Raw genomic sequence first — 25018 nt, 5'->3', positions numbered from 1 at the left:
ATAAGAAAGTTTTCACAAGGGTTTATCCATACTTTCCTCTTTAGTTTGCTGAGAAGCAGGAAACCTTCCAGACATCCTGAACCAGCGAACTTTTTGTGGTTTGTCCATCAACATACACAAAAGTCAATACAGCAATTCACAAATCTCTTCCCATTGCATTGTAGCATGGCCTTAAATTATTTCTGTATCTATAGGTTGCCCATCCCCAGCCTACTCTGGAATGTATTCCTTAGAAAAAATGTCTGATTAGCCCAGCAGTGTTTGAAGACCTCTATTCTGTATCTTGTTATAATTTATATAGTTATGTGTCTGGTTTCCAAAATGAGCTTCCCAAGCCATCCTAACTGATGTCCTCCAAATGTTGTTCCCTGCTGAGAAACAAACCCGTTTTTGCCTCTCACCCAAACTCAGCTCACATTTTCTCCAAAGAAATTATTAGGACATTCCATTAGCTAACAATGGTCCCAGCTAATTAATGTACTCCAATATCTAGCAACTGTTTTACAGGAAAAATAATCTACATTGTATTTACTGCAAATCCTCACCAACTTGACAAAGACAAATACCAACATGATTATTTTTCAGCTGTTATTCAACAATTAAAGTGATTTTCAAATATGAACACTACAATTAGGAGAAGGAAGGACATAGTTCTGCTTTAAAACTGCCTGGAAACAGAACTCTTATACTACACTAATGATTTAGGATTGAGCTAGAAAAATAGACTCTCTTACTAATAGAGTAAGTGGGGCAGAAATAAACCTTCCAGTAATTTGGTGGTGAGAGGGGCCACACTTTAAAAAAGGGGCAGTGGAATTGTATTTCTGAAATAAATGATCTGAAAATCTTAAAAAAAAAAAAAATTAAACTGGCTCAGTGGTTAAGCACCCCTGGATTCAATCCCTGGTACCAAAAAAAAAAAACAAACAAACCAACTTTTCACTTTATTCGCTTTAAGCAGAAAAATCACATTAAATGAACTTAAGAAAGCTGATTATAGCATGGTTTGTAGCTTGTAACATGTGAACCAAATCAATATAACAGAAGGCCAAAGGAAAAGCACAGGCAAGAGGGTTAACCAAAGAATGAACATGTGTGAGATTATTTTTCCTTTGTGCTTTATTTGGTTTTGTATTGCTTATCTATTTATACTTAGTTGGAGTTTTAAGTCATTACTATAATAAAAATGTGTTTTTTACATATTCACCCTGGGCAGAGCGGATACATAATTATATTTCACTTCAGGTCTTAAGCTATTCCATAATTAAACTATCAACAATATGAATTCAAAAGTTTCTGTGTCAGTACATTGGAACCCTATATAGGAATACCATAATGGAAGTAAAATAACTCAAAACTGAACACACACATTGATCATAACTTTGTTGAAATCCAAGGAACATGAAAGAAGAAAGGGGGAAAAAAAAGTCTTACTAAGCTAAAAAAATTTTCACGGAACTTCATAATGTTAAAGCATTTAATTATTGTTTTAAGCAAAACAGTTGTTTTAAAAATGCATCTCCAGTATCCTAACATCATAAGCCAATAGAAGAAAGACACTAAGAGATAGTCTAGCCACTCAGGAACCTGAGATGCAGCAAGGGGAGGTGCTAGGCTGGGGTGGGGGACTTGCCTACCTGTGTGAATCCTGGATTCAATAATCATATCACATCACCTTACCTTACCACACACACAATAGGATAAGGTTCTCTAACATAGTCATGGTAAAAGAAATAAAGAGCTTAAAAATGGAGTTACCCAAATGCTATTTATTTATCTAGATTCTGAACAGACTTCCTTGTCCAAGTGAAGGGACAGAGGTGATTCTCCAACAATACATTCTACTTCCTGGGACATATACTGAATCATATTCTACTACCTGGGACATATACTGAATCATATATTTTTACTAAGTTTCCTAGGTGGATGTGAATGATCTAAGTTCTCAACAGGCTTGTGCTCTTAGAAAGTTGTGCAGGTGATCAGAACAAACAATGCAGAACAAAACTTGAGAACTATCAGCTCAAATTTCAATTTTAACAGCACCAACCCTACTCATTTCTAGGAAAGAAAACGTAAGTGACCCATATGGATGAATGGGCTGCAGTCTGGAGGCAGGCTACCCCTTTCCAACAATGAGTGAGAGGTGGAGAGAGAAAAGCTATGTTTACAAAGCAAACTGAATAATGTCTCTACTACAATTAGAATAAGCCAATATGACCTAGAACATTCACCTGAACATTCTCAAATTTGTGAAAGAATTCAAGATAAAAACATTTATTTAAACAAAGGGGCTGAGGTTGTGGCTCATTGGCAGAGCACTTGCCTGGCATGTGTGAAGCACTGAGCTCAGCACCAGGTATAAATAAATAAAAAATAAAGGTATATCAACAACTAAAAAATATTTTTTAAAAAAACATGTTGTTTACAAAAACTGTACCTAAAAGCCCTATACTTGCATTGCTGGAACATCAACCTCTCCAGGGCTTTCAGTCCCTAGCTAAACCTCAGAGGAGTTCTGGAGCTGCCAGCTGGCAGACTGCAGCCATGCTCTCCTCAGGCCTGGACTACTGTCATTATATGGGTCCCTTCTCTCTAGGGCCATATCATCCTCAAGTGGCAGGCACTGATCCTTAGCTCTGAACTCCAGGGCTACACATCACATACTGCTTCTCTGGACAAACACCATGGTTTACAAGTCCATTTATCTCTGCAGACCCTTACTGTTATATTCTCTCCACTGACCCAAAGCCTGACCACCTAGGCTCAGTGCTGCGGCTTCCTTTTTCTCTTTCCTAAGCCACCTACCAGGGCTTTGCTTCTCTATGAAATGGTTAGCAGGTCTAAAATTTCACGGAGCAGAATCAGGAATCATACAATACTGAGTTGGAGATATCTCAGGAATGAACAAGTTCAAAGAAAGAGTGGTATCAAATTCTAATTCATCAAACTAAAAGATTATAGAGGCCATAAGTTTATATATTTTATGGGCAACGTACTATTTAAATATTCTGAAGCCTTTAAAAAAGATAACGGGGAAAGATGATCAAGATATAGTGTTGAGTGTAAAAGTAGATTCTTATACACAATGGAGTTCTTTTTTTTAATAATTTTTTTAATATTTATTTTTTAGTTTTTGGTGGACACAACATCTTTACTTATTTATTTATTTTTTATGTAGTGCTGAGGATTGAACCCAGTGCCTCGTGCATGCCAGGCGAGCGTGCTACCACTTGAGCCACATCCCCAGCCCCCACAATGGAGTTCTATTCAGCCATAAAGAATGAAATTATGATAAATGGATAGAACTGGGGAACATCATGCTAAGTGAAATAAGCCAGACCCAAAAAGTCAGACTCAAATATTTTCTTTCATATGCAGAAGATAGAAAAAAAGGAATAAAAAAAGAGAATCTTGGGCTGGGGTTGTGGCTTAGCAACAGAGTGCTCAACTAGTGTGTGCAAGGCCCTGGGTCTTATCTTCAGCACCACATAAAATAAATAAATAAAATATTGTGTCCAACTACAACTAAAAAATAAATATTAAAAAAAGGGGGAACTGGGGTTGTGGCTCAGCGGTAGAGCGTTCACCTAGCATGTTCAAGGCCCTGGGTTCGATCCTCAGCACCACATAAAAATAAAATAAAGATGTTGTGTCCACCGAAAACTAAAAAATAAATATTAAAAAATTCTCTCTAAAAATAATAAATAAAATGAAAGTATTGTGTCCATCTACAACTAAAAAAAATTTTTTTTTAAGGGAGTCTTATGAAAATAGAAAGAAGATCAGACCAACAGAAACAGTGCACTGTACCAAGGGAAAGGAGGAGGGGAGGGAATGGGAAAAAAAACTAAGAAATAAAGTTGACCAAATCATACTAGGTGTATGTATGCATTCCAATTTTATATATAACCATAATGCATCAATTAAAAAGTAAATAAATAAAGACCAAGACAGTAGAAGGGGATCAGGGGTAAAGGGGAGAAAGAGGAGAGGGAAGTGGATAGTACTAGGCATGGAAATGGAGAAAACTACATTATATGCATTTATGAATGCCAAAATGAACCCAACTATTATGTATAAGTATAATGCATTAAAATTTTTTAAAAGAAAGGTAGATTCTAGGGATTGTGGCTCAGCAATAGAACCCTTACCTAGCACGTGCGAGGCTCTGGGTTTGATCCTCAGCACCACATAAAAATAAATAAATAAAATAAAGATATTGTGTCCAACTACAACTAAAAAATAAATATTAAAAAAAAGTAGATTCTAATTTTGTGTGAAAGCAGATGTGTTTATGTTGAAAGATCAAAAGATCAAGAATGGGGGCTGGGGTTGTAACTCAGTGGTAGAGCGCTTGCCGAGCATGTGAGAGACACTGGGTTCGATTCTTAGCACCACATATAAATAAATAAAATAAAGTAAAACATATTAAAAAAAAAAAACATCTTTTTTTTTAAAAAAAAGATCAAGGAAAAAAAGACAGAATACTGAGTTGGAGATATCTCAGGGATATATCAGGTATTCAGAAAGATATACTTCAAAGTTAATCCTGGGTGGTAGGATGATGGAATTTTCCTTTTTCTTTCTTTCTTTCTTTTTTTTTTTTTTTTAAGGTCTGAGCAATGAGTATGTACTATTTTTCAATAACGAAAGAGCAAGGGAGATTTATATTTAGGAAGGAAAAAAAAGGCACTAAACTTTCTATAACTACTTCCTCCTATGAGACTAGATCTCTTTAGGGCTTTGTTAAACACTAAATGAACATCAAACAATTTCATTTAATTTCTCTCTTGAGGAAACAACTAGTGATTTTCTTACAAACAAACTTCTCTAACAACAGTCAGACAGAATCTCTTGTGTTTCAAAGTTTTAAAGGTCTTCAAAGGCTGGGCACTGTGACAGATACCTGCAATCCCAGTGAGAGGCTGAGGCAAGAAGATCCAAGTTCAAGGCCAGCCTCAGTAACTTAGCAAGACCTGTCTCAAAAAAAATAAAAAGGGGCTGGAGATGTAACTTGGTGGTAAAGCAAGCACTACTAGGTTCAATAACCAGTACAAAAAAAAGAAGAAAAAAAAGGTCTTCAAGGGCTGGGGATGTGGCTCAATGGTAGAACACTTGCCTAGCATATATGAAGACCTAGGTTCATTCCAAGTACTGAGGGGGCATGAGTGGTGTGTGGGTGGGTGGAAGCCTTCAAGAGCCAGGTGCAGTGGCATGCACCTATAGACCTAAGATGTTCAGGAGCCTGAGAATTGCAAGTTTGAGGCCAGACTGGGCATTTAGCCAAACCCTGCCACAAAATAAAAATTAAAAGGGGTTGGGGGGTTGGGGGGGTAGCTCAGTGGTAGAGCGCCCCTGGGTTAAATTCCCAGAACCACACAAAAAAGAGTAAATAATTTAAAAAAAAATTTTTAATTTAAAAAAAGAAAAAGAAATAACTAACCTTGGGCAAGCTGTTCAATCTCTCTAAGCCTTAGCTTGCTCATCTGTCAAGTAGGATTATAAACCTCATTGTGCTGATATGAAGATTAAAGTAGTTAATACATGTAAAGCACTTAGAAACACTGAATGGCATAAGTAAGCACTAGGTAACTATTCTATTAATAGGTAATAATTTAAATAAATAAATCTCTGTTCTTCATAAAAATTAGGCAATAATTATAGCATGGTAATAATTTATTATTATCACAGGAAGGTAAGAGATTAAAAACAAGAAGACTCTAGTCCATCTAGCTAAGCATAGCTGGTAGAAGGTTTATTATCAGTTAATAAGGCTAAAAGGGGATTAGAGCATTAGCCATGGATTTTAATTATACTCCAAATCTGAGATGTTTCAAATCCCAAATGATATAACAGTAAGAGCTGGAAAAAAAAATCCTGTTTGAAAAAAATTCAGATGCTGGTGAAAACATTTTTTCAGGCCCACCCTAAAAGATGTACTTGCAGGGGCTGAGGTTGTGGCTCAGTGGCAGAGCACTTGCCTTGCACATGTGAGGCACTGGGTTTGATCCTCAGCACCACATAAAGTAAATAAGTAAGTAAAACAAAGGTACTGTGTCCATGTTCAACTAAAAAATTTAAAAATTAAAAAAACAAAAAGATGTATTGGCAAAAAGTCTTTTCTTTGGTACTGAATTGTTACTGATATGCCCATGACTCACTGGCCAACCCTCTTCCAGCCACTGGGCCCCAGTAATTGGTACCAGCTGATTCTACTTTTGTTGACCATCTGCTTGTTCACATCTTGGCTGCTATTTTCTGACAGGGGCAAGAATCAAGGATAGCCCAAGGATAGCATTAAACATATGTGAAGAAAACACAAGTTGAGTCGAGATGTCCTGGGCTACCAATATTCACCTAAGGACTTCAGTAATATGCAAGTTCATCAACTGAGCAAACATCTGGTAGGGATGGTGATAGTAGGAGAGGCCATGCAAAGGGGGCAAGGGGCATAAGAAACCTTGTACCTTCTGCTCAATTTTGCTGTGAATCTAAAATTGCTTTAAACAATAATCTACTTTAAAAAATACTTACCAATTAGTCATCTTATAAGACCAGGTTTTTAATACTTTTTTAAAATTGTTTTTTTTTTTAGTAGTTGATGGGCCTTTATTTTATTCATTTATTTATATGCAGTACTGAGAATCGAACCCAGTGTCTTACACATGTGAGGCAAGCGCTCTACCACTGAGCCACAACCCCAGCCCCAGATTTTTTATTCTTATATTACCATTATGCCCAGCTGTTTTGATGGAAACGGATTTATGTCTTCCCATTAACCTAGACACTACATATATACTAATAACTTCCAAATTTGTATCTGCAGCTCAAATCTCTCCTTAGCACACAAGTGCTCAGTTAAGTATTCACTGCTAAATGACAATCCCCATCCTCATTTGATTTTTGCAGTAACACTGCTGCTTCAGGAATCCTTTAATAAAGCACTGAATCGCTATCATTGCCCAATGAAGGCTCACTTCATATGTGTAGCGGACACTGTTCACTACCAGCCATTTCTTCCTCCTCTTACTCACTCTCAGGGCTCTGATTTTGTGTGTGTGTACAAAGCGGAGATGCCTTGACTCAGGGAAGCTAGGCTCCTGCCACAGGCAATGAATTAGGTTAGTCTAAACCTGTTTTGGTAATCCTAATGTCTTTGCCTACTACCAACTGACTGTGTAGCTCTTTTTTTTTTTTTCCTCTGCTGTTAGGAATGTCAATGTGACAAAGTTCTCCAATGAAACAGAGATGGAAATAGTCAGGAAGACTTTGGTATATATTTTTCCTCTGTTGATAATATTAAAAAGGCTTACAAGTAAAATATTTTGTAAATGTTTTTCCTTTTTCTGTTGTTGTTGTTTTGTTCTTGGTCTTGCAGCTTCCTGCTTGCCAAAGACTTGGAGGGGTGGGCATAGTAGTGCACACCTGTAATCCTAGCAGCTAGGAGGCTGAAGCAGGATTGTGAGTTCAAAGTCAACCTCAACAACTTAGCGAGATTCTGTCTCAAAATAAAAAATAAAACCCAGATACCCTTCAATAGATGAATGTATAAAGAAACTGTAGTATATATACACGACTGAATATTACTCAGCATAAAAAGAGAATAAAATCATGGAATTTGTAGGTAAATGGATGGAATTGGAGAATATCATGCTAAGCCTTAGCCAATCCCCCAAAACCAAAGGCCAAATGTTTTCTTTGATAAGTGGATGCTGATCCATAATGGGGGGTGGGGTATAGAGAGAACAGAGGAATGTTGATTGAACCAAGGAGAGGAAAGGAAGGGAAGGGGAGGGGGCATGGAGGTAGAAAAGATGGTAGAATGAGACTAATGTCATTTTCCTAGTTACATGTATGACTGCACATGTGGTGCGACTGTACATCATGTACAACCAGATAAAAGAAAAGTTGTGCTCCATTTGTGTACAATGAATTGAAAAACTTTCTGCTGTCATATATAACTGGTTAAAACTAATAAAAAATACATTTAAAAAAAAGAAAAAAGAAAAAGGGCTGGGTATGTGGTTCAGTGGTTAAGCACCCCTGGGTTCAATCTCTAGTACCAAAAAAAAAAAAAAAGAGCTACACCATCATGGACCATGTTGTGCACTGAGGCTATGGCCCAAGAAAAGCAAGAATTCCACTGCTGCTGGAAAAGAGCCTGGATCTCTGCTGCATCAGCCCTAAAATACCAACCTCCAGACTTCCTACACTAGACAATTCAAGGTTATTACTACTTAGGCCACTCTTAATGACTCCTGGTATAAATGGTGTGCTGTGTCACCAAAAGCTGCTGCTTCTTGCTACAGCTTGTTCTCAGAACAGCTCTTCTCTTCCTAAGGCTTCACCTACCAGTTAAGATATCCAGGTGTTTACAACTACTGCTCATGTGAAGAACCGGAAAGAGACAAGAATGCTTCATATTTCAAAGATTAGATAGAACAGATCCATCTGAGAAATGGTCCATTTCTACATACTCTTAATTCAGATTTATTTTGTTCTTGGTAAGCAAAAGAGATAAAAATGTTTTTCATATATGTATCATACAACCTATTTAAAATTTCTGTGCTCAGTTTTTGTCTTTTTTAGGACAGAGTCTCTGTTTCTGAAGTGTAACAGCAGCATTCAAAAGAAAAGCAGAGGCTGAAGATGTAGGGTAGAGCTCAATTGCCCAGCATGCACAAAGCCCTGGGTTCTATCTCCAGTTCCACAAAAAGAAAAAAAAAAAGTTGTTTAAGTAATTTACAAAGTATGATAAATACTATGCTAAAAAATACACTACCCAACTTTTATATTGATTATGGTAAGTATTCTATTATTATAGCATTGAAAAATGAAAACTAGCAAATAGGAAAAGCAGTGGGAGAAAATAACTTTTTTTTTTTGTACTAAGACTTGAACTCCAGGGCACTTAATCACTGAACCAAACCACATCTCCAGCCCTTTTTTATATATTTTATTTAGAGACAGGGTCTTGCTAAGTTGCTTAGGACTCACTAAGCTGCGGAGGCTGGCTTTGAACTCACCATCCTCCTGCCTCAGTGTCCCAAGCCGCTGGGATTACAGGTATGCACCACTGTGCCTGGCAAACTTAACTGTCTTTAAGCTATTTCTGTCTAGTTTCAACTGAGATTTTCTTCTTCCAACAATGATAATTCAACTAAGCTGTATTTTGAGGACAGACATTATGTTTTCTTACTTAAATACAGCTATAAATTAAGCATTTCTGATGCTGCATTAATTCCGACTCAAAAGGTTATTTCTGCTTAGTAAATATTTCAACACTTTCATTCAGGTCATTAAATTTGAAAATGTCAATTTCCTACATTAGAATGGAGTAGTTATGTGTATGTGTAAATATATACATATATACGTATATAATATGTATATGTTGTATACAATGAAAAGGTGACCGTAATACAGAAGATACATCAAAAAAATTCACTTCAGAAGTTTTGTAAATATTAATTCCTACATCCTTGATACACTTGAAAGGTAGTTCCTAACAGGTTCTTTCCCAGAGAGAACTAGGAACTCGGGGTAACTCACCACAGAACATCAGTGCTGGTACATACCCAGTATTTTCACCCTTGACACTGTACTTAACCCGTGGATCCAAGGACCTAAATGACACTCAAGGACCTAAAATCAAGTAAAAAAATAGTTCTACTCCTAACTCACTAGCACCTGTGTGCTTGAGGAGGGAGTCCTACAAAGAAGAGTTAACAGAGACATGGAAAACTAGAACCTTGATGGAAACAAAACTAAGTAAAAAATTTTAAAAAGAATTAAATATTTAAAAAATCATTAGTCTAAATTATACCCATTGCTTAGGAACATATACTCTGTTGTACCAAAACAAGAAAACCACTAGCTGAACCACATACTTGCAACTCTGAAGAATAAAACTTTGTTGTTTTATTGTTCTTTGAATAATAATGCCTTAAACTACTGATTTAAATACAGAAAAGACCAATAGGACAAGGAACAACAACAACCAAAAAAAATTAAAAAGAATGAGGGGAAAATAAATGAAAGAAAATACTGTTTGGGGAAATTTTTCCTTATGTTCTTAAGAGTTCAATGACATAAAGTTAGACAATCATGACTATGATTAACTTCATTTTTTTTGTTCTTGATACATTAATAAAAGTAACCACACTTAATTAAACACTTACAGAACACCTGATTCTGTGCAGTTTAACATACTATCCTCCCCGCTTCAACATATGAGAAATGGAGTCTTATAAAAGCTAAGTTCAAGGGTTGCCACAACTAGTAATTATCAGCTCCATAAAAATATGCTCCCGAACACTCACACCCAAGACACTTTACATACTGGACGTGGTTCATCAACAGCTCAGTTCCTGTAATTCACATAAAACTAAGTAATATGTCTTCAAAGCACTGACTTTACTATTAAAACTAACTGTACCTATCAGTAAGTATTTTAATTTTAATTGTAAATATAATTTATATTTATATAAAATATATTTAATATATATTGTATATATTATAATATATACTATGTATATATTATGAAATATAAATAAGTCAATTACATTGCCAGAGACTGACAGTGTATCCAAAAAAGCAGTTCAAACAAAAAAAGAAGAAAAAGAAAGGTATGTACGATTGGTAAAGAACAGAAAGAAATCTACTTCTGGTCCATCTGCTTTTTTTATTTTTAATATGATAAGTAATGTTTAAATAACAAATATTCCAGAGTTCAAGGTAGAGTCTTTGAAGTATATGGATCATAATGTTTATTATCCTTTCGTTACAGCAGATGTGTAACACAACCACTGTGACATCCACCATGTACAGGACTGTTTTTGCCTGAATTTACCAGATATAGGGATTCTTGATAATTAAAATTGGTTTTCCTATTATCAGTGCTTCACATAAGAAGAGGGAGAATCACACATTTTAAAACATAAAAACTAGTTTGCTTCTATGCCAATAAATTTCTTCCTCGTAGAAAAAAAGGTAGAAAACTCTGGGTAATCTGAAAGTTACGTGTATTTCTTCACCTTCTTCACCGTAGAGTATGTGTGCTTTCTTTTTTTTTTTTTTTTTAAAGAGAGAGTGAGAGAGATAGAGGTAGAGAGAGAGAATTTTTTAATATTTATTTTTTAGTATTTGGCGGACACAACATCTTTGTTTGTATGTGGTGCTGAGGATCGAACCCGGGCCGCACGCACGCCAGGCGAGCGCGCTACCACTTGAGCCACATCCCCAGCCCGAGTATATGTGCTTTCAAAGCAAGGGAGAAGACCAAAAGAGCGAGAGAGATAAAGGAAAGAATATGGATCATAAAATACTTAAACAATGCTTATTTACTGTTTATACCATGGGCTCCCACAAAAACAAACCCATGAGACAGCTAGAGGTCAATATGATTTTTCAATATCTAGAAAATAATGGCCAGGCACAGTGACACACACCTGTAATTTCAGAGACTTGGGAAGCTGAGATAAGAAGATCACAAGTTTGAAGCCAGCCTCCACAATTTAGCAAGACCCCATTTCAAAATTTTAAAAATTAAAAAAAAAAAAAAAAAAAAGACTGGGGTTATAATTCAGTGGTTAAGCACTCCTGGGTTTAAAATTCTCAATATAGAAAAATAAAAAGACAAATAAAAAATATCTTCTAAGATGATTATGTAAACACAAGAAGCACATACCATTCTCTTTTTTTTTTTTTTTTTTAATATTTATTTATTTAGTTTTCGGCAGACACAACATCTTTGTTTGTATGTGGTGCTGAGGATCGAACCCGGGCCGCACGCATGCCAGGCGAGCGCGCTACCGCTTGAGCCACATCCCCAGCCCCCATTCTCCTTTTTTTAAAAATATATTTTTGTAGTTGTAGATGGATACAATATCTTTGTTTTTATTTATTTATCTTTATGTGGTGCTGAGGATTGAACGCAGGGCCTCACAAATGCTAAGCAAGCACTCTACCACTGAGCTACAACCCAGCCCCACTCCTTTACTTTTTAATATAGTATTTTCCCATAATATCCAATGACCAACAAAATAATAAGCATACTATACAGTAAGTTAAATTCACAAATTCTAAGACAACCTAGTTAGTAGAATTCTACTAGGACAACCCTGTGTCAATAAAGTTAATTGCTCTATAAATATATTATCTATGTTAAGTATGGTATTATAAAATTTAACTTAAGTATCTCACAACTTAAGTGGGAAATAATTTACTCTACCCTTTCCTAGGTAAGAGGGCCACATCAAGAGGCAGTCTAGAGTTACTTCTGACATGTAAGTGATCCCTTAACTTGATCACCCAGCCTAACTATCAGAAGCTGCAGGAGATATATATCTCGGCCACGTGACTAAGAGGGACTGATAATAAGCTCTACACCCAGGAATCAGAAGAATGAGCTAGTGACAGAATGAACTCAGGGCAGGTTTCTATTTTTTAACTGCTACAAAAATTAATTTCATTAGCAATTTTGAAATTGTTCTTAAATTTCTGTTACAGTAATTATTTATTCCTCAAAATTAATTCATTGCTAATGCTGTCAATAGTCTTTAAATACCTTAAGATCATATTTGTACTTATACTTGTTTCAAATGCTGTATGATGAGATTAAGTTGAAAAGTGAAATCTCATGCAAAGTCAGCCCTGAGAAAGATAACTTCAGGACAGAGAGGAAATGAGAAGATGGAAGGAAGGACAAATGAACCAAATTTCCATAAGTTCATAGTGGGGCTGGGGCTCAGTGGTAGAACGCTTGCCTAGCATGTGTGAGGCACTGGGTTCAATTCTCAGCACCACACATAAATAAAATTTAAAAATAAACTTTAAAAAAAAAAAAAAACTAAAAAAGGTTCATAGGGAACATTCTAGAACAGAGTATAAAAAATGGGATTCCTTCCATAGCTTCTTGAGAACCCAGAAACTCAGATCATGAATAAATAATTTAAATCATTTTATTTGCTTCTCAACATTTTTTCTTTATGACACAGGCCAGGGAGAAAAAAAAGTCCCAAATTATTGACTACAATTAATCTTTTTAAAAAAAGGCCACAAATTATTTATTATAAGAACATCTTATTATTTTTAGTTTTCTCCACAACACCTTTATCTTAAAATAGTTCAGCAATAATTAGCAGTAATACCAAGTGAAAATACAGCCAGGAGGAAAATGACAAAAGTGAAATGTTTAGGATTTCAATATTGCTTAAGGGTACAATTTGCAGAATGCCAAAATATATTTTTGGTCAAAGTACACAGTCAGCCAGAAGGCCACGTTTGCTTCTGTTTCGTAATGTGCTTTGTCATCTCTAAGGCAAAACATGGACATGCTTTGCTCTGCTCTTAAGCACTTTAGCAAAGAACATACAGAGAGAAAAGTTAGTGTAAAAGGAACATAGCAACTTAAGTAGAAAACGTATCTGTTCCCAAATTCTCATGCGTGAAAAAGAAGAAAACATAAGTTCATTACAGGTTCTCAGAAAACACACACAAAAAAACAAATACACCCCTTACTAATGACTCCAAGAAAAAGCTACAAAAAAAAGCTCCAGTACCAGGAAGAAGGCTTAGTTCTGCTTCAGAGGACTGGCTGCAAACAGAAAGTGTCTGATTCACAAGTGTCAGTCACACCACGGTGCTGCCATCTCAAACACTCCTCTGGGTAATGAACCTATTGAGGACTCTGTCATTGCAAACAATAAACAAGTAGATGGCCACTCTGTTTAACATATGTTCCCTAAAATGTATTCTCACTTTAACTGCTATGCATCACTAGCTAAAAAGGTGATGTAACTTTTATTTACGGTTACTATATTACAACTCTTTTTTTTTTTTTAATTTTTTATTGTGGGTTGTTCAAAACATTACAAATTTCTTGACATATCATATTCCACACTTTGATTCAAGTGGGTTATGAACTCCCACCTTCACCCCATACACAGATTGCAGATTCACATCAGTTACACATCCATTGATTTACAAATTGCCATACTAGTGTCTGTTGTGCTCCGCTGCCTTTCCCATCATCCACCCTCCCCCCTCCCCACCTCTCCCCTCCCCTCCCCTCCCCTCCTCTCTCTCTACCCCCTCCACTGTATAACCCTGAGGGTCTCCTTCCATTACCATGCAATTTCCCTTCTCTCTCCCTTTCCCTCCCACCTCTCATCCCTGTTTAATGTTAATCTTCTTCTCCTGTTCTTCGTCCCTACTCTGTTCTTAGTTACTTTCCTTATATCAAAGAAGACATTTGGCATTTGTTTTTTAGGGATTGGCTAGCTTCACTTAGCATAATCTGCTCTAATGCCATCCATTTCCCTGTAAATTCTATGATTTTGTCATTTTTTAATGCAGAGTAATACTCCATTGTGTATAAATGCCACATTTTTTTTATCCATTCGTCTATTGAAGGGCATCTAGGTTGGTTCCACAGTCTTGCTATTGTGAACTGTGCTGCTATGAACATCGATGTAGCAGTGTCCCTGTAGCATGCTCTTTTTAGGTCTTTAGGGAATAGACCAAGAAGGGGAATAGCTGGGTCAAATGGTGGCTCCATTCCCAGCTTTCCAAGAAATCTCCATACTGCTTTCCAAATTGGCTGCACCAATCTGCAGTCCCACCAGCAATGTACAAGTGTACCCTTTTCCCCACATCCTCGCCAGCACTTGTTGTTTGACTTCCTAATGGCTGCCAATCTTACTGGAGTGAGATGGTATCTTAGGGTGGTTTTGATTTGCATTTCTCTGACAGCTAGAGATGGTGAGCATTTTTTCATGTACTTGTTGATTGACTGTATGTCCTCCTCTGAGAAGTGTCTGTTCAGGTCCTTGGCCCATTTGTTGATTGGGTTGTTTGTTCTCTTATTGTCTAATTTTTTGAGTTCTTTGTATACTCTGGATATTAGGGCTCTATCTGAAGTGTGAGGAGTAAAGATTTGTTCCCAGGATGTAGGCTCCCTATTTACCTCTCTTATTGTTTCTTTTGCTGAGAAAAAACTTTTTAGTTTGAGTAAGTCCCATTTGTTGATTCTAGTTATTAACTTTTGTGCTATGGGTGTCCTATTGAGGAATTTGGAGCCCGACCCCACCGAATGTAGATCGTAGCCAACTTTTTCTTTAATTTTTTTTAATATTTATTTTTTAGTTATCAGCGGACACAACATCTCTGTTTTGTATGTGGTGCTGAGGATCGAACCCGGGCCGCACGCATGCCAGGCGAGCGCGCTACCACTTGAGCCACATCCCCAGCCCGCCAACTTTTTCTTCTATCAGACGGCGTGTCTCTGATTTGATATCAAGCTCCTTGATCCATTTTGAATTCACTTTTGTTCATGGCGAGAGAAAGGGATTCAGTTTCATTTTGTTGCATATGGATTTCCAGTTTTCCCAGCACCATTTGTTGAAGATGCTATCCTTCCTCCATTGCATGCTTTTAGCCCCTTTATCAAATATAAGATAGTTGTAGTTTTGTGGATTGGTTTCTGTGTCCTCTATTCTGTACCATTGGTCCACCCGCCTGTTTTGGTACCAGTACCATGCTGTTTTTGTTACTATTGCTCTGTAGTATAGTTTGAAGTCTGGTATCGCTATACCGCCTGATTCACACTTCTTGCTTAGCATTGTTTTTGCTATTCTGGGTCTTTTATTTTTACTATATTACAACTCTTTTTAAAAAACTTTTTGCATTACAACTCTTATAAATATTCTGACAGTGATTTTTTTTTAAATTACCCCCTCAAATCCCCTTTCTGATCTGACCAAATAGCTCCCATTGACATATGTTACCTCTTGACACAGAACTAAAGGCAAGGCTGCATCCTTTTAAGAAATCCAACTCCATGTGCCATTTTCATTTCAGATAGACTTGAACTAGTAAATCAGAGCAAGTCTCTGCAAATAACTATACAGATTGCTGCCATCATAAATCAGAGCTACATCAGATCCAACAACAGAAGTAAATTATTAGTAACATTGCTAATGTTCACAAAACACTGCATATGTTTTTGTAGGCACATATGTGATTTGGAAGGGCAACACCTCATTTGAGAGGAAAATATGGTGCAGGAAGGTAATGTGTTGACACAGTCAGTTGACAAAAGAAAAACTTAACACCAACACTTCAATTTTCTCCTCTATGAAAGGTCATGGCATGTATCTGCAGGACAAAGAGCCACGTGGGAAATAGTATAACATAAAAATTTAAAATACTGACTTTGGAACCGGCATGCTGGTATACCCCTATCACCCCAGTGACTTGGGAAATTAGGCAGGAGGATACAGGTTTGAGGCCAGACTCAGCAATTTAGTGACAACTGGTCTCAAAATAAAATAAAGGAGGCTGGGGACACAGCTCATTTGTAGGGTGCCCTAGGTTCAATCACCAATACAAAAAAAAACTTGGGAGCCAGTCTTCTTGGGTTCAAATACAAGTTCCACCATCAACTGTGAGATATTGATCAAGTTACTTGTTTCCTTGCCTATAAAAGTGGGAATAATCATAGCACTTACAATAGGATTGATACGAACACTAAATGAGCTATAGTTGTAAAGTCCTTACACAGGATATATGTGTCTATTAAATAAAATGCTGCACACGTGTCCAGCAGCCATGTAAAGAGTTAAAAGCAATAAAATCCTTTATACTGGTGGCTGGGTTTAATATGGGCTGGTGAGGAGCTGAGGTGTGGCTCAGCGGTAGAGCGCTCACCTAGCACATGCAGGCCCCTGGGTTCTATCTCAGCACCACATAAAAATAAACAAAATAAAGGTACAAAAAATAATAAAAATAAAATGGGCTGGTGAAAGGCACACACAAAATAACTCATCACTGAAGTGGGTATGAGATTTCAAATGTTTCCAAACATTAAATTAAATGTAGATTCTACAGTGTTGGACTCTAAACAAATTTGATTTTTCCAAGATTTTCAATAAAATATGCCGAAATATGCTTCTACATTCCTGTGTAGTTACTGTGGACTCCAAACCAAGTCTGGCCTATGAGTGACCTTGGGAAACACACTTCACCTTTCTGTCCCAGTTACTGTCATTCAAAACTAAAAGGGGGCTGGGGATGTAGCTCAGTGGTAGAGCACTTGCCTGGCATGTGCAAGTCCCTGGGTTAAATCTCCATCATAGCAAAAAAAACAAAACAAAAGGAATCAAAATACACATCTGACCTCTAAGGCCCAGGAAGGCAGCAATCTGATTCATAAGAAAAATATGAGATAAAAAAATGAAGAGCGATAGATGATTTTGCAGAATTTTAAACAAGGTTGCTAGGTAATACAGAAAGCAAATCTCCCTTTCCTCTCATTGCAGGGCAAAAATAAAAATAGAAAATCAAATCATTAGTGGACACTGCCTCACAATTTTACTTGAATAAAGAAGCAGGGACAGAACTAATGTTCCCTGATTGATCCGGCACTCACACTCAAGGACTATCCTGGGGTGGGGGGTATTACAGTTTGGATCTGGAATGTCCCCCCAAAGGCTATATGTTGAAGTTTTGGTTCCCAGCTGTGGCACAACTGGGAGATTTACCCAAGCAGATTATTCAAAGTGGAAACTTCAGGAGATAGGGCCTAGGTGGAGGAAGCAGGTACCTGGGCATATGTCCTTGAAGGTTGTATCTTGTCCTGGACCCTTTTTCTTTTCTCTTTTCTCTCTCTCTGCTTCCTGGCCACCATCAAGTGAGTAGCTGTGTTCTACCAAGGGACCACAGACTGAAACCTCTGAAACTCTTGAGCAAAATAAATCCTTTCACTTTTAAGTTAGTTTTCTCAGGCATTTTGTCACTGTGACAGAAAGATGACTAACATTGGGTTATCTCTGTCTTAGGCAAAAGACTTTGTAAACATAGGTACAGCACAGCAACACATTCCCTAGAGATCTCAGAGAAAAGACACTTATTTGAGCAATGCCATTCAAAAGAGGGCTGCACCTCTTTTGAAAGGCCACAAAGTATGTGATTCCATTTATGTGAAATGTGGAAAACAGGCAGATCCATATAGGCAGGAAGTAAACTAGAGGTTTCCAGGACCTGGGATAAGAGAAATGGTAAAAATTGTTGATGGTTTCCTTTTAAGGTGATGAAAATGTTTTAAAATTAAATAGTGGTGATGTTTACACAACTCTGTAAACATAATGGCCAATGAACTGTATACTTTAAAAGGATAGTATGTAAATTATAGCTCAGTAATAGGGAAAGGGCAGGTCTATCTTTACAACAGAGGGAACCTATTGTTATCCAGTAGTGTGCCTTCTCTTATCAGTAAGTAAGTAGAAGTAATTTCTGTCAACAGTTCTTGATAATGACAAGGCTGGAATTAGATTTCCAATTGCCTATACAGGATGATCAAGAAGTCTGGAAACACAGCGGTTGGGGAGTAAAGGCCCCTATACTCAAGGAGCTCAAAGAGAAATTATATACATGGAAAATAGGAATAACCAGTAGGAAGGACATGAACAATAAGGCCCTGGTTGGCCAACTGCAGTGGCACATGCCTGTAATCCCTGCAACTCAGGAGGCTGAGGCAGAAAAATTCCAAGTTTGAACCAGCCTCAGCAATTTATTGAGACCCTTGGCAACTTAGTGGGACCCTGTCTCAGAATAAAAAATAAAAAGGACTGAGGATGTAGCCCAGTGGTAAAGTGCTCCTGGGTTCAATCCCCAGTAAGCAAGTAAATAAATAAATAAGGCACTTGTTGTCCCCAGTGATCACTGAACTAGCCTTTAACTGTCTACCTGCTCCAATATTGAGTGAGGACTGCCCTGGAGCTGGGTACACCTGAGTCTCACCCATGAGGGTGAGTGATGAGAAGTTAGGAAGTCAAATCAGCTTTTCTGAATTTCATTTCTGCAGGCTCTGGGCCCAGTATCAACCATTGTAAACAATCTGTGTACTGCTCCCTATGATGGTCCAAAGAGAAGAAACAGCAAGAATAAAAGATGAAAGGTAAGGAAAGAAGGAAATACACTTCTGGCAAGAATTTAACAGGATAGGGCTGGGGGAGTAGCTCAGTGCTACGCCCCCAACATGCCAACAAGCATGAAGCTCTGGGTTCAATCCCTTGCACTTAAAAAAAAAAAAAAATTAGTTTGACAGGATTACCCACTCCTTACAGAAATTATAGCAGTCACTTACATTTTACCTTACCTAAAATGTAAATCATGTCACATTACCTCCTGTTTAATACCTATCTGAGGCAATCAAGAAAAATGCAAATTCCGTACAACCATCTGGAATGAAATGTGCTACACCTGGTTCTCTGTCCCAGCCCTCCCTACTGGTACACCTATATCTCCATGACACCTCCCTCCCCACTCTTCCCAGTCATAGACCTGCTGCCTCAGGGCCTGGCCCATTTCACTTCCTCTGCCTGGCTCTCCCCTTAGCTGGCCCCTTTAAGACTCAAACAGTACCTCACATAACTATCCAAAGAGAGTCTTCCTGTCATCCTCTACCACAATACTCCCTATTCATTTTCTTTGAGGGGCTTACCACATTGTCAAGACAGAGGCTGGGAACCTGTAGCTCAGTAGTAGAGCACTTGCCTTGCATGTACAAAAATTTGAGTGCAATCCCCACCACCACCAAAAAAAAAAAAAAGAGAGAGAGAGAAAAAGCACACTCCCTGCCACATCTGAAGTGCTATTACTACAGTGCTAGCATTTGATATTTGTTAAATAAATAAACTGTATTTTTTAAAATAACTGGGTATAGTGGCACATGCCTATAATCCCAGCAACTCAGGAGGCTCAGGCAGGAGGATCACAAGTTCAAGGACAAGCCTCAGCAATTTAGTGAGACCCTCAGCAACTTAGTAAGACCCTGTCTCAAAAAAATAAAAAGGACTAGGGATGTAGCTAGTGGTAAAGCACTCCCGGATTCAATTCCTAGCATCAAAAAATTAAAATGAAAAAAAGAACAAAAATAACTGGCTGGGCAGCATAATGAGAATTATGAAAAGCACGGAGAATATAATTAGAGTAAAGATAACTGCTAAGGTCTGAATGTTGTTTTCTCTCTCAATTCATATGTTGGAATCCAACACCCAATGTGTTCATATGAAGAAATGGGCCTGTTAGGAGGTGATTAAGTCATGAGGGCTGAGCCCCCATGAGATTAGTGCCATTATAAAAGGAACTATTTGCCACTTCTGCCATGTGAGGATGCAGCAAGAAAATGTCATCTTTGAAACAGGAAACAAGCCCTCAACAGATACCAAATCAGCTGGGCATGGGTCTTGACTTCCCAGCCTACAGAATAGTGAGCAAATAATTTCGGTTGTTTAAAAATTACCCAGATTGGGGCTGGGGTGTAACTCAGAGGTAGAGCATTTGCCTAGTACATGTGAGGCACTGGATTTGATCCTCAGCACCACATAAAAATAAATAAATAAATAAAATAAAAGTATTGTAGCCATCTATAATTAAAAAAAAAATTTTTTTTTTAAAGTCACCCAAACTAAGGTATTTTGTTAGAGTAGCCCAACTAGACTAAGAAAGTGATTACAGGTCATGTTTTAAGATCAATGATTTGAGTGCTACTAGAAACCACCATTTTCAAGGACTTTCTTTCTTCTGGACAATTATACAATCATACTGATTAAGCAACAAGCAACGAATAGAACTACTTATAATGATTCTAACGGCCTGAAAATTTACTAACTAGGAGTACTCTTATTGTGCATATACTCCCAGTTTTCCTTGAGTCTCCTGCACAAAAGAATTCCAGGTAGGCTTCTGGATTATTCACAGGGTCAGTAAGCCATTCCTCTTCACATGCAAAAAGCACAGGTTATTACCACCACTGTATGCCAGGGGCTCTCAACATTGACTGAATATTAGAATGCTTTAAAAATTATAAAAGCTTGAGGAACTTTTAAAACCCCCAAAACTTAGGACATACCTCAGACCAATGATACAAGAATCTATAGGGGTTATGATTCAGGCATTCATGAATAACAATCAAAAAATACTCATTAAATATAATTTCCTGGGCTGGGGATGTGGCTCAAGTGGTAACGCACTCGCCTGGCATGTGCGGGGCGCTGGATTCGATCCTCAGCACCACATAAAAATAAAAAAATAAATAAAGATGTTGTGTCCACCGAAAACTAAAAAATAAATATTTTTTAAAAATTCTCTCTTAAAAAAAAAAAAAATATATATATATATATATATTTTTTTTTTTTTTTTCCCTGAATTTGCTTAAATTACTAAGTTCCCTTTACTATGTCCCCCCCCCCCAATACGGAGTACTGAACCCAGGGACATTCTATCATTGAGCCACAACCCCAGCATTTTTTAAATTTTGAGACAGGGTCTCACTAAGTTGCTGAGGCTGGCTTAGAACTTGTGATCTTCCTGCCACAGCCTCCCAAGTCCTTGGGATTATGGGCCTGCGCCACTGAACTCAGATTTTTAATATTTCTCCAATTCCTATTAAGATATATTAGAAACATAATTTTGTCTCAGAATACTCAAATTGAAAAGAAAATAAAGTACATATACTAGGTCAGTAGAATTCTAAAATATGTAAAATTTACTTTCCTGCATTACTCAGAAATGAGTAGCTCTACTATTTCACAAATTTCTAGCAAAAGACAAAAACATTTAGCTTCTTCTAAGTAAAAAGAGCCAACAATATGGAATGGATTCTGTAGAAAATTAATGAAGAAATTACTAGAAATTATGAAGCAGAAATTGGCTGACTTAAAAACACTTTGAAATATGCCTGAAAATAGCCCCTACTAGAATTAATTCACTTCCACAGAAAAATATATTCAAGTTCTGTCCACATTTTCAGTCACATCAACTTCCACACATCCACAAATACACATGTCCCATATAGAGATTTTTTATTTTTCTACAGCTCACACAGATAAACTAATCACACCAAAAGAGAAACTAATGTTTCTCACATAATTAGGTACCAAATGGCACTGATATAGGGAAAAAAATTTATTATGTTATTTAGTATTTTTAAAAGTTCACATTCTTTGCTCGTTGAATATCAAACAAAAAGGCAGTTACTAAACTGCCACTCAAGATTTGTTCCACATGTGATCCATAACATCTAAAGCACACACCTGACAATGCTTCAAAATCTTTTTTAAAAGAACTGCAAGTAAAGTCAGGCTTGATGGCTGAAGCCTATAATTCCAGCCACTCAGGAGGCTGAGGCAAGAGGATAAAATTCGAGGACAGCCTCAGCAATTTAGCAAGGTTCTAAGCAACTTAGTGAGACCCTGTCTCAAAATAAAAAGGGCTGGGGATGTAACTCAGTGGTAGAGTGCTACTGAGTTCAATCCCCAGTACTAAAAAATAAAACCAGAAGAACTACATGTAGCACAAACAAAAAGAAGGTGGTAAAGGAGTACACTACAGGATTATTTTGTCTGTTACACAGTCATAGCAACGTGCAAGCCATTTTGAATCAGTTGCCTACACACTTTCAATACACCATCTAACAGGAGATTAACTTTTAAGGAAAATTGTTATTATTGTATCTTTTACCTAATTGAAAGCAAAACCAGTTTTCCTTATCTGATTTCAGGAACTCTTAGTATATGTGGAAAACCTGGTTTGTGCATTAGTAGATAATGCTGGAGGGGATAAAAGCTCTTCTCAATTTAAAAATTAAGGATCTCTAGTTTTACCAGCAGGCAGTGTCCTGAAAGTAAGCTAGAGTTTCTACCATATGACTAATTGTCTATACTAGTCTAATACACTAACAACTACTTATGCAACTGCAGTTTATTAGTTCAAATCAGACCTATTTCTAAAATGTTTCCTCCCTTCTAGTCATATATTAAATTCTAGCCTGACCAACAATAGACACAATGTATAACAATGTGTTATCTGTCTCAGCTTCTCAGCTGAAAATTTTTTCTCTTTACTTTTATCCCTACAGATAGGGAAAAGTTCCAGAAATCAGCTGAATGAAGATAAAAGCCAACCAGCTTTCTTCCAGAATAAAACAAAATGCATTTGTGGAGAGGAATAATTCCTATTTGAATAAGTGGCGATAATAAAATGTAGAGCATTTTCAAAATAAACACATTATAAAATAAAAACCTCATTAGTTCCCAACCTTATAAGATTAATTTTTAATTTAGTTTAATTACAAAAATGAGTCATTTATACAATCAAGGAGTTACATTATGGATGCATTTTATAAGGTTTGTTAGATTAAGCATTTCCCAAGTTTACTGGTAATACTGGCCTTTTATAAAATCAAAAAGTTAAAATTCTCCCTCTTGTCTGAATTAATAATTCTCTATGAAGAAAGTCCTAATTGATGGGTTTTGCAGTCTATTTACATAGACATGTGGTGAAATGTCCATGAAAATGATTGTTGGGGAAAAGCAATCAGCTCCCTATACCTGTTTCGATCTCCCCATTAGAAAAAGTAGGATGTCTGAGATCTATCTAACACACCCATTTGTACATGCATATGAGAGTGTATACACCCTCCCAGTATAACCTGATGAAAAATACCTTTCCTATAGTTTCCTGATCAAGAACCAAGTTAAGGCTCCAAAATGTGTAACCTTAAGCAGTAGGTACTACCTCTGGCACTTTTTTACTGCTCTCTTGGAAAATGGGGATAGACAGACAGAGATATATAGGTATTCTACTACAGCAGTCTTAAATGGAGAGAGGGAAGTGGACAGGAAGGGATGTTTGCAAGGGTGAGCCACTTACGAGACATAAGCTGGGTAGCCAAATCCTATCAGGTTGCAGAGGAGAGAGGCTCCATAACCGAACACCAGGTACAAGGCCACTAGCCCGATGACACCTTGAGGGAGACATAAGAGAAGTGGGTCGGATGGCAAGAGGCGCGTTCAAGCGGTGCAGCCCCTGTCCAAACCACGGGACTTGGCCTATTCTAGGCGTTTGGCTCCACACTCGATTAAACGAGAAAAACAAACCACACGAAGGTTGGGCCTGCGCCTCCGTGGGGCGCTGCCTCGGTTCTAGGGATCCCGGGCAACCCCCACCTCCGTGCCTTTCCTCCCTCCCTCGGGTTGTTCCCGCCTCTCCCAGTACCCACCCCGGGGGCCCGAGAGGGCCCGGGGAAGCACCCCGCCGGCCGTCCTGCTGGAGCCCCGCCGCGCTGCGCAGCAGCGAGAAGCTCGCTCGGCCGAGGGTCGAGAAACTGGGATTCCCTCACCTGCTCGCGGTCCCGCCCTCCCAAACCGGAGACTGCCTCTACCGCGGAGCTCTGGTTAAGGTCTGGACACTACCATTTACTTCCATAACGAGCCAGCTCGCAGGGCCCCGGCGCTCGGCGCGAAACCCGCGCAGGTCCACCGAGACACTCGCCCAGCCGCGGGGACAGACACGTCAGCGCTGGCCCTTTCCCGCTCCCCGGGAACAGACGCCACCCTTCCTGCCCCGCTACCTGGTCCGCAGGCAAAGGCCCACGACCCCGCAGCCCGGGCTGCCCAGTGCTTTCTAGACCAGCTCGGTCCCCAAGGATGCTGCTCGCCCCGTCTGCCTTGGAGGAGCACTCGCCCTGCGTCTTTTCCCAGCAGCTGGTGCAGGGCGAGTTCAGTGCCCGGCCAGAAGCAGCGACCCTCGGAGGGCCCAACCACCCACCGAGCGCTATGAAGCTCCGGTTCACGCCGGTCTTGGCCTCCAACTTGGCTAGGAGGTCGGTCATGCAATTCTTCTCATGCAAGAACCGATCGAACCTCTCCCTCATGGCTGCAGACATGGCGGGGACTGTCGCGCAGCCGCCGGGGTTGCTCCGAGTGCCGGGTGGACGCAGAACGAAGCAGACTGGGGCGGGGGCGGCGGCGGGCGGGGAACCGCTGCGCGTAAACGCGTCTCCGGGCGCGTGCCCTGCTCGCCCCGCCCGGCCGGTACGGCCCCTCTCCCTCCTCCGCCCCGCTCTCGACCGCAAGCGCCACGCCCTGGACACGCCAGGCCAGCATCTTTCCCGGTGGAACCCAGCTGTTACAGCCTTAAACCAACTGGGCATAAAACGAGTGAGGGAAAGGAG

General features: G+C 38.6%; 1 protein-coding gene across 1 annotated transcript in view; it reads right to left on the bottom strand.

Moving 5' to 3' along the window:
- Nucleotides 1–24806, bottom strand: part of Reep5 (receptor accessory protein 5) — a 53108-nt gene extending 28302 nt beyond the window's left edge. The window contains exons 1-2 of the mRNA XM_046460130.2: nt 24613–24806; nt 23716–23809 (exon numbers count right to left, since the gene is read on the bottom strand). Of these exons, the coding sequence (XP_046316086.1) occupies nt 23716–23809; nt 24613–24730 (212 nt within the window). The 5' untranslated portion in view covers nt 24731–24806. The remainder of the gene's footprint in view (nt 1–23715; nt 23810–24612) is intronic.
- Nucleotides 24807–25018: the final 212 nt, after the last annotated feature.

This window comes from Marmota monax, unplaced genomic scaffold (assembly GCF_021218885.2).
Source record: "Marmota monax isolate L192 unplaced genomic scaffold, Marmota_monax_Labrador192_F-V1.1 WCK01_AAM20220418_F8-fsc00006, whole genome shotgun sequence".
Lineage (NCBI taxonomy): Eukaryota > Metazoa > Chordata > Mammalia > Rodentia > Sciuridae > Marmota > Marmota monax.
The sequence above is the reverse complement of the archived record's forward strand: the minus strand, read 5'-3'. Positions and strand labels throughout refer to the sequence as shown.